General features: G+C 37.0%; 1 protein-coding gene across 1 annotated transcript; it reads right to left on the bottom strand.

Annotated features, from left to right (window-relative positions):
• Positions 1–1,224: 1,224 nt before the first annotated feature.
• LOC107027759 lies at positions 1,225–1,746 on the bottom strand. The gene has a single exon (XM_015228829.1). The coding sequence runs from the start codon at positions 1,744–1,746 to the stop codon at positions 1,225–1,227; it is 522 nt and encodes a 173-aa protein (XP_015084315.1).
• Positions 1,747–11,134: the final 9,388 nt, after the last annotated feature.

Here is an 11,134-nt window from a genome sequence, read left to right as displayed (position 1 = left end):
ACAAAAAAACAACCCAAGGTCTCTCGGTCCTCGACTGAAGCTGAATACCGCGCCCTTGCTCTTCTTGCTGCTGAGACCATGTGGGTCACATATATTCTTCGCGAACTCCGCGCCACTCACACTGTTCCTGCTCTCTATTGTGACAACAAATCAACCATCTGTGTGGCCAAGAATTCCGTCCTACACACCAGAATGAAGCATGTTGATACCGATTGTCTCTTTGTTCGCGATGAAGTTCAGGCCGGCACCATGACTGTGCAGTATGTACCCACTGAAGAACAACCGGCTGATATTCTCACCAAGCCTCTCCCGAGCCGACAGCACGATTACCTCAGTTCTTAGCTTCCGTTCGCTTCCGCTCAGCTCAGCTTGAGGGGGGATAATAACAGATAGTATTAAATAAATAGTATAAAATAATATTAGTATTTACTGTGTACTAATCCTAGTCCTATTAGGATTAGTACTCCTTAATTCTAGTCCTATTAGGATTAGTACTCCTTCCTATATCTCCTATATATATCTCCCATGTATTCCCTTAACACTTGAATACAATCAATATTCCTTCAGTAACATTTGCTTTTCTTCTAAGCAAGTAGGAGAAGTATTTCTCATCTTTGAGTATGGCGTGCATTGTTCCACTATCAATTACACAAATATCTTCATGATTGATCATTGAGGTATCCATATACTCTTCAAGATAAAAGATATAAACAAAATAAACATTATAATATCATTACTAAACAAAAAAACATTACACAACCTTTTAGTTATTTACAAGTCTAAGAAAACATATTCATACTAGTTCATACAAACGACGAAAATGAAATATATTTACATTATCACAGATCCATCACCTATCAGGTGATTTATCTTTCCTTCGGGATTCTCAAAGAAATCCGCTACATCTAGATGCATGGGTTCAACAGTATCTTCCGAGATAAAGTTGGCTTCTGCGTTATTTTTCACCTCCTTCAGTGAAGCTTGATATAGCTCAACCAGGTGCCTTGGCGTACGAAAGGTACGTGACCAATGTCCTTTTCCTCTACATCGATAACATTTGTTGTCTGAATTTTTCTTCTGCACTACGTCATGTTTTTCATTCTTCTTTTTACACTGCTGGTGTTGAAGGTTATTATTTAGTGCAAGACGATCACCATGATTGAAACTTCTTCCTCGACCACGACCACGACCACGACTGGGGCCACGACCTTTTTCACGCCTAGATTAGTGAAAGTTTGCCGTATTTACTTCAGGAAATGGCATAGAACCAGTAGGTCGACTTTCATGGTTTTTCATCAGTAAGTCATTATGTTGTTCAGCAACAAGGAGATGTGAAATTAATTCAGAATATTTTTTAAATCCCATTTCTCGGTATTGCTGCTGCAGAAGCATACTCGAGGCAGGGAAAGTGGAAAACGTTTTCTCTAGCATATCATGGTCAGTGATATTTTCTCCACATAATTTTAATTGTGAGATAATTTTAAACATGGAAGAGTTATACTCACTGATAGATTTAATATCTTGAAGTCTCAAGTGGATCCAGTCATAACGTGCCTGTGGAAGGACAACCAACTTCAGGTGGTCATATCTATCTTTTAAATTGTTCCACAACACCAGAGGATCCTTAACAGTGAGATAGTCCATTTTCAAACCCTCATCAAGGTGATGACGGAGAAATATCATCGTCTTAGCACGGTGTTGATTCGATGCTTGATTATTTTCTTGGATGGTGTCTGCTAGACCCATCGCATCAAGATGAATTTCTGCATCGAGTACCCATGATAGATAGCTTTTTCCCGATATGTCTAGAGCAAGAAATTCAAGTTTAGAGAGATTAGACATTATTTAAGAAAAGGAAATTTATACCTCCGAGGCTTTTAAAGTCTTTACTTGAACTGGCAGAGACTCGTGCTGATAACGTGTTATAAAAGAACTTACTAAGATTAATATACTAAAATAAGGAAAATTGAGGAAGTAATATATTTCATAAAATGTATATATGTATACATTTCATATAGTGGCTATTTATAGTCATACATTAATGTATAACTTGGCCTTCTAATTGCTCAAGTGATGAAATATCACTAATGGGAAGGTTCCATATGGCATACATACACAATTACTAGTGATGCAATCATTCGAATTGTTGGGGCCCACGTGGCACTCCAAAATATTTTACAACACTTGAACATTTCACAACTATAAAATGGTAATGAAATAATGATATTTAAAAAAAATTACTATTAATGACCAGAGTGATAAGAAAACAAAAACATTAATGGAAAAAGGCCTAGAACTGTAAGCAAAACGCAATAAAAATAGCAAATGACAAAAATAGAAACAAAGGGAAGAAAAATTTGTGATACCGACTAAGTTTCAGATGGTTGCTCGGCGGAACTCAGAGTTTTGGAACTGTTGACTCCTTCTCCGTTCGTCAGAGCTGGTTGTAGAGCTTGGAGTTTCAGTTGAGGCTCAAACACCTGCAAAACAAAAAAATAGTGAAAGGGGAAAACGAAAATAGAACTGGTGGGTCTTGTTTTATGTTGTTGTTGGCCGATTTGTGTGGGGTTTCTAGTTCGTGGTTTGGGCTGTTTGTTGGTGGCTTTTTGGTCGAGAAAAGGAAGAGGGATTTGTGGTGGCTGTTGGTCGCTGAAAAGGAGAAGGAGCAGGGATGATTAAAGGTGATTGAGTTTGATTGCTGGTTTGTGGGTGATTTAGGGGTCTATTTGGTGTTGATTTCTAGTGGCTTTGCATCGGAAAAGGTGGGAAATGGAGGTGGAGGAAAGCTGTTGGTTTTGGAGTGTTTGGGGCTGCGATGGGTCTGGTTTGAGAAGAGAAAAATAAAGGATCGTTTTCGTGTCGAGTTTGACGGAGCTTGAAGATCGTGGTGGTGGGTTGTTTCTGTTGGGAAAACGCGGACAAGCACAAAAATATATATGGTAAAAGTAATGGAAATAAAATGGGAAAATAACGACACCAAGAATTTTACGTGGAAACCCTTCTGAGTAAGGGAAAAAACCACGGACTAAGAGGAGCAATTGATATTACTATAGTAAGGAATTTTACACTGTGTAGTCACGAATACAATACTCAAAGTGACTACTACACACTCAAAAGGAACAACACTCTTTTGGTTTCCGTCTTACTAAAATATCGCTCACACTCTATTTTTCTTCACAGACTATTTTCTTGTATAGTCTATGGAATACCTCACTTTGCTCTCAAAATGGTTTTTCTCTCTAACTTGGTGTGTTCTACAAATGAGCAAGAATGCTCTATTTATAGAAGGATAAAACCATGTCTATGTCACTAATGACATATGTAAACATAGCAAAGTCAAGAATGGTTGCAAATCTTACCAATTTGCCAACTACCAAATCTTTTATTTTCAACTCCAATTACTATTCCTTTTTAACAATTGCTTGTACCAATTGAATAGCTAAAGTTGACTAAAAAATGGGATGGATTCAACAAATCTCCCCCTCCAGTCCCATTTACTGGAAGAAGGTATCTTCAACTTCTTTAGAGAGAGCTCATACCCACAAGTTCTTTGCATAACTCGAACTTGTCTTTCGGTATCATCTTGGTCAGCATATCTGCAGGATTTTCACTTGTGTGAATCTTTTTGACATGAAATGATTCATTCTCCACTTTCTCACGAATCCAATGATATCTGACGTCAATGTGTTTTGTTCTTGCATGGTACATGGAGTTCTTGCTCAAGTCTATTGCACTCTGGCTGTCACAATAGACAATATACTCCATCTGATTCAAACCAAGCTCTTGAAGAAATCGCTTTAGCCATATCATCTCCTTGCCGGCTTCAGTAGCCGCAATATACTCAGCTTCAGTTGTAGATAGTGCAACACATTTCTGCAACTTTGACTGCCATGATATAGCTCCCCCTGAATAAGTAAACAAATATCCAGTAGTGGATTTTCTGTTATCAAGGTCACCTGCCATATCAGAATCTGTATAGCCTTTCAAGATTGGATTTGATGCTCCAAAACACAAGCATTCATCTGAGCTTCCTCTAAGATACCTGAGTATCCATTTCACAGCTTCCCAATGCTCTTTTCCCGGATTTTCGAGAAATCTACTGACAACACCAACTGCGTGAGCAATATCAGGTCTAGTGCACACCATTGCATACATTAGACTTCCGACAACGGAGGAATATGGAACTTTGGCCATGTTCTCTTTTTCCTCCCTAGCTGTAGGACACATCTTCTTGCTCAACTTCATATGACCAGCAAGAGGTATACTCACAGGCTTCGCATTCTTCATATTGAAGCGCTCCAATACGCGTTCAATGTACTTCTTCTGGGACAAATAAATCTTCCTTTTATCTCTAAGACGAGTAATTCTCATGCCCAAAATTTGCTTGGCATGACCCAAGTCTTTCATAGAAAAAGACTTACACAACTCTTTCTTCAGCTCGTCAATCTTGGAAGTATTCTTGCCCACAATCAACATATCATCCACATACAACAAAAGGATGATAAAATCTTTGTCAGAAAATTTTTGTACAAATACGCAATGATCTGAAGAAGTCTTCTTATAGCCTTGCTCCCCCATAACAGATTCAAACTTTTTGTACCACTGTCTGGGAGCTTGTTTTAGGCCATAGAGACTCTTTTTAAGTTTGCATACAAAATTTTCTTTACCATCTACTTTGAAGCCCTCAGGTTGTTCCATATAAATCTCTTCTTCTAGGTCACCGTGAAGGAAAGCCGTCTTCACATCCATCTGCTCAATCTCTAAATTAAGACTAGCAGCCAAACCTAGAACTGTGCGAATCGAGGACATTTTCACAACAGGAGAAAATATTTCGTCAAAGTCAATACCTTTCCTTTGACCGAATCCCTTAACAACCAATCTAGCTTTGTACCTGGGCTTCAAGTTGTGTTCTTCAACTTTAACTTTGAACACCCACTTGTTCTTCAAAGCTCTCATGCCCTTGGGCAATTTTACCAACTCATAAGTGTGGTTCTCATGCAAAGACTTCATCTCGTCTTGCATGGCTTCAATCCATTGATTCTTGTGCTCATCTTCCATGGCCTCCTCATAACATTCAGGTTCTCCCCCGTCAGTGAGTAACACATACTCATTGGGTGAATAACGGGAGGAAGGAAACCGCTGTCTTGTGGACCTCCGAAGCGGAATATTTGATTCGTCCACAACTTCATGAGCAACAGGATCATCAATAACAATATCATTGTTATTATCAACATCAACATGTTGATTCGATACATGATTCTGGGCGTCACCATGATTATCAAACCCAACAACATCATGCACACTTGTGTGAGGAACTTCATCATGATGAACTATACCATCAAAATTTGAAGATTCTACCTTCTCCGCTTTGTCAATATCTTCAATTGTTTGATTCTCCATGAAAATAATATCACGGCTTCTCACAAGTTTCTTTTCAATTGGATCATATAGCCTGTAACCAAATTCATCTAGGCCATATCCAATGAAGATGCATTGCCTTGTCTTGGCATCTAACTTTGACCTCTCATCTTTCGGCACATGTACAAAAGCTTTGCAACCAAATACTCTCAAATGGTCATAGGAAACATCCTTTCCATACCAAACACTATTTGGTACATCACTTTGCAAAGCAACAGCAGGAGATAGATTAATAACATGTGCAGCGGTCAATAAAGCCTCACCCCAAAATGAGTTTGGCAACTTTGCTTCAGAAAGCAAACATCTAACTCTTTCCATCAAGGTCCTGTTCATCCTCTCAGCCAAACCATTAAGCTGAGGAGTCTTGGGAGGAGTCTTCTGGTGTCTAATACCTTGATGCTTGCAGTATTCGTCAAATGGTCCACAATATTCACCACCATTATCAGTACGAATACATTTCAATTTCTTTCCAGTTTCTCTTTCAACTGAAGCCTGAAACTGCTTAAAGACACCTAACACTTGGTCTTTAGTCTTCAAGACATAGACCCAAAGTTTTCTCGAGCAATCATCAATGAAAGTGACAAAGTAAAGTGCACCACCCAATGTCTTTGTCTTCATTGGACCACATAAATCAGAGTGCACTAACTCAAGCAACTCTGTCTTTCTCGAAGGAGGGTAGGACTTAAAGGAAACTCTATTTTGTTTACCAGCCAAGCAGTGCTCACATTTTTCTAATTTAGCACTTTGGAAATTTGACAATAATTTCTTCTTGGCTAGAACATTAAGTCCTTTCTCGCTAATGTGGCTAAGCCTCTTGTGCCATAATGTTGAAGAGCTATCGCTCTCAACCGCATTCACCATATCAACACAAGCAGAGGCCGTAGTCCAGTATAGACCACGACGTTTGTTACCACGAGCCATAACCAAGGAACCCTTAATGAGCTTCCATTTTCCATCACCGTTGGTACTAACATATCCTTCATCATCTAAAACACCAACAGAAATTAGGTGCAGACGAACATCAGGAGCATGTTTCACATTGTTCAAAACTAGTTTAGTTCCAACACTAGTTTCCAAACAAATTGTACCAATACCAACCACCCTAGAAACAGTCTCATTACCCATACTCAAGGTTCCAAAATCACCAGGAGTGTAGGAAGAGAAAAAATCCTTCCTTGATGTCACATGAGATGCGGCACCAGTGTCCACAACCCAGCTTGACTCATCACAAGCAATATTTATCATGTTTGCATCAAGAACGGTAACAAGATCTTCGGTGGTGACGGTGGCTAGGCAATTTTCATTGCCATCTTCTTTAGTTTCCTCTTTGTTTTTGTTCTCCCTCTTCAACTTCCTGCAGAACTTCTTTGTGTGCCCTTTCATGCCACAATGATAGCACTCAATATCCTTAAGTCTGCCTTTGGATTTGCTCCTATTTTGTTCTCTATGCTGAGAACCACGAGTTTTATTTCTCCCCCTGGGGCCAGTTATCAGGACATCCGACGAAGAGGAACCTTGAGTTTTTCTTCTCATCTCTTCGTTCAAGACACTACTCTTGGCGGAATCCATAGAGATCACACCATCCGGAGCAGAATTTGACAATGACGTTCTAAATGTTTCCCATGAATCTGGTAGGGAACCAAGTAGAAGCAAGCCTTGAATTTCTTCATCAAATTTGATGCCCATAGCAGATAATTGGTTCATTATCCCCTGAAAATTATTCAGATGGTCTGTCATCGGAGAACCATCATGATACTTCAAACTCAACATCTGCTTTATTAAGAACATTTTGTTGTTGCCAGTCTTTCGAGCATACAAACTTTCAAGATGCTCCCATAGGGTTCGAGCATGTGTTTCCCCAGAAATATGGTTCAACACATTATCGTCGACCCATTGCCTAATGAATCCACAGACCTGTCTATGCAACAGATTCCACTCTTCATCTGTTTTATTATCAGGCTTTACAGTGGTAAATACTGGTTTGTAAAAATTCTTAACATAAAGCAGATCTTCCATTTTTCCCTTCCAAATGGCATAATTAACACCATTCAAAGTAACCATTCTACTTGTGTTGGCTTCCATTGTTTTCCCCAAAAAATATAGTTATCGCAAATCAAAGTAAATCTTTTCTGATGTGGAAGTTCAGACTGTGCTGCAACCACAGAGCATACTCAGATAAAACCTTGGCTCTGATACCAGTTTGTTGGGAAAACGCGGACAAGCACAAAAATATATATGGTAAAAGTAATGGAAATAAAATGGGAAAATAACGACACCAAGAATTTTACGTGGAAACCCTTCTGAATAAGGGAAAAAACCACGGACTAAGAGGAGCAATTGATATTACTATAGTAAGGAATTTTACACTGTGTAGTCACGAATACAATACTCAAAGTGACTACTACACACTCAAAAGGAACAACACTCTTTTGGTTTCCGTCTTACTAAAATATCGCTCACACTCTATTTTTTTTCACAGACTATTTTCTTGTATAGTCTATGGAATACCTCACTTTGCTCTCAAAATGGTTTTTCTCTCTAACTTGGTGTGTTCTACAAATGAGCAAGAATGCTCTATTTATAGAAGGATAAAACCATACCTATGTCACTAATGACATATGTAAACATAGCAAAGTCAAAAATGGTTGCAAATCTTACCATTTGCCAACTACCAAATCTTTTCTTTTCAACTCCAATTACTATTCATTTTTAACAATTGCTTGTACCAATTGAATAGCTAAAGTTGACTAAAACAATGGGATGGATTCAACAGTTTTCGGTGAGATGCTGGCCGGAAGAGAGGAGTATTGTGGGCTATTGTTTGCTGCAAAAATGAAAAGAAAAATAATGGGAGCTTTGGTTTCGCCGGAAAATGCTCTGGCGAGGGTGGTGGTCGGAAAAATATGAGCACAATATTTGAAGACTTGAAAAATCTGAAAATTTTTACCCCTAAAGTTTATCCACCCCACAACCTAATTAGCTAAATTTATATATATAGGGAATTATAAAAAATAGGTCTAAATTATGGGCTTGAAATTATGGCCTCAAAAAACGTTATTGACAAAATATCTGTGTGTTCAAATTGTATTCGTAATCAAATAAATTTTTAGACTGCGTAGAACATAAAAATGAATATTAACAATGTAACAGAGAAAAAAATAAATATGAAGAAGTGTAATAAACGTAATCAATTACATGTAAAAAATGTAGTTTAACAGAAATAATGATTTTATAAAAAATGAACAAATATTTGAAAGTCTGGCTATGATAAAATAATTTGAACATAACAATCAATAAAAATCCTAAGAATTTGAGAAAGAGGATGATTATCAACAAACTTTATTAAATAACAAAAACATGTATTTTAAACTATTTAAAATAAAATACTCAAAAAATGTATTAATTTAAAAACTATCAGAACAAAATTTGGTGTCAACAAGCCTAACTTGAACAAATTAGACTCAAAAGTAGATTTAGGAAGTGCCTCGATGAGAGTGCCAACAATTTGATTAACACCATGGACATGAACAACACGAACCCTTTTTGATGTCAACATAGTGGCAAACAAAGTGAAAGTCCATGGCGACGTGCTTCACACGGCTATGAGGAACATGATTCTTGCTCAAGAATGGCTCCAAAATTGTCACAATGAATTGTGGGTAGCTGATGTATTGGAAAGTACAACTCATTTAGGAGATTGGTGACCCAGTAAATTTCAGAAAGTGCATTAGCTATAGCCATGTATTCAAACTCAATGGAGGAGCGTGAGACAATATTTTGCTTATTTGAGGACCAGCTAATCAGATTGTGACCAAAAATAAGATGTAACCAGATGTACAGTGTACTGATACCATATAAAGACTGAATATGTTCTGAAAAGAGTATTTATTATTAAAGACAACAAGGTATTAAATAGAGTTACAGGGAAAACAATAAGACTCCTAAATGAACTGAACTAAAGTAATCTAAATAACTGTTGAATTAGTACTGCAATCCTAGTACGACTAAACTACTTATCGTAATACGACTAAGCTATTGAGTGATGTCCTAACACCAGATGTTCTAATGGAAGATAAGTAAGGATACAACTCGATAAAAACTCAATACAAGCAAACTTGACTTAAGAACTATAAAACATAAGACAATGAATGAGTTCTTTAGTTCTTGTTTCTTGATGCCATGTGTTGGTTGCAGGTGCGGCTCAAGCTTATTCGTGACCTAAAGCGAAAATCAAACGGAGCCTCAAACTTGTGTTGTTGATAACTTTTATGTTATTGATTTCTTCTAATTTTCAATCAATAATATAACCATTTTTATTTTAAATTATTTTTCATGAGATATATTACTTCAAATATGCCAAATTTCTTCTAATATTTCCTTCATTTTTCATGAAAAGTTAACTTTTACTACAAATAGAATTCAATATTTGTTAAAAAACAATAACTTATAACCTATTATTATTAAAAATGAGGCCCCTTAAATTTGGGGGCCTAAAGCGTATGTCCTTTTTTAAACACCGTCGAGCCACCCCTGGTTGGTTGCACTTCTAATCGGAAATCACTCAAATATGAACTCTCTCTAGTTGATTGTATTTTACTTGTAATTCTTTGTTTAACTGCGCAAGTTTCTCCAAAGAAAATATTGCCCTATTGATAGATTTTGAACTCTTCAAAACCTTTTTCAACTTGAACTCGGTTTACATATCTGATCATGCTTCCTACTCTGTTCCGAATTTGAAAGTTATTTACGTCGTTATACTTCCTACTCTGCTTATCCTTCCTACTTCATTACGCTTCCTACTTCGCTAGGATTTCTTTATGAAAGGAAACCTTTTTGCACTAGTTTCTTGTCAAAAAAGCAACCCTTCCAAGCTTTATAATTTCTAATTCGTGTGGTTGACATTCTCCTTATCACAGTCGAATTCGATCTGAAAGGAGCATGTCGTCTCAACCTGTTCCTTTCATATGTTTCTCTATTTGTCAATTATCAATTTTTTTCTCGATCTAACAAGATCAACTTTTTTTTATGTATGTGTAATGTGTTGTACATTGTACACATAATTGGTTCATTGTGAGGCAATCCAGGATGTGTAATCGCCTCACAAAGAACCAATTATGAAGGAGGAAAAGCCAGTGACCAACACTAGGGATAATGAAAATGTTACTCTTCCCATCCTAAAATGTCAATTATCATGAGTTAAGAGGGGTTACTTCTATGAAATTAGCTCCTGAGTAGTCACCCCTATAAAGCAATAGAATCACTACCTTGTAAATCATCGTATTCTTTTACAGAATACTTCAATTTCTCTCTAACAATTTTGTTACTTGTTTATTAGCTTTGAGCAATCTTCAAGCTTTTCCGAAGAAAAATATCTTTGGATTCAAGCCAACACATGCTACATTTGCTTAATATTATTTAGGTCTAACTCATTGGTGGCCCCCTAAATTTGGCATTAACTTTCACTTAAACATTTTAACTAGACTTTGTTCATTTTAGACATTTTATGTAAGGTTTTATTGTGTCATTTTGACACTTTTTTTACAATCACCCAAATATACAAGTGCGTGTAATACACTTGCTGGTGATGTGTTGAAGTGACGAATCAAATAAGGACACGTGGTATATATATAAAAATAATAATCAAATAATGACTTTTAAGTAGAAAAAAGGCCACAAATTTGATGACATGTGTCATTTAAATTCAAACAATAATTTC

The sequence above is a fragment of the Solanum pennellii genome, chromosome 8 (genome assembly GCF_001406875.1).
Source record: "Solanum pennellii chromosome 8, SPENNV200".
Lineage (NCBI taxonomy): Eukaryota > Viridiplantae > Streptophyta > Magnoliopsida > Solanales > Solanaceae > Solanum > Solanum pennellii.
This window is presented reverse-complemented; position numbering and strand designations above follow the sequence as displayed.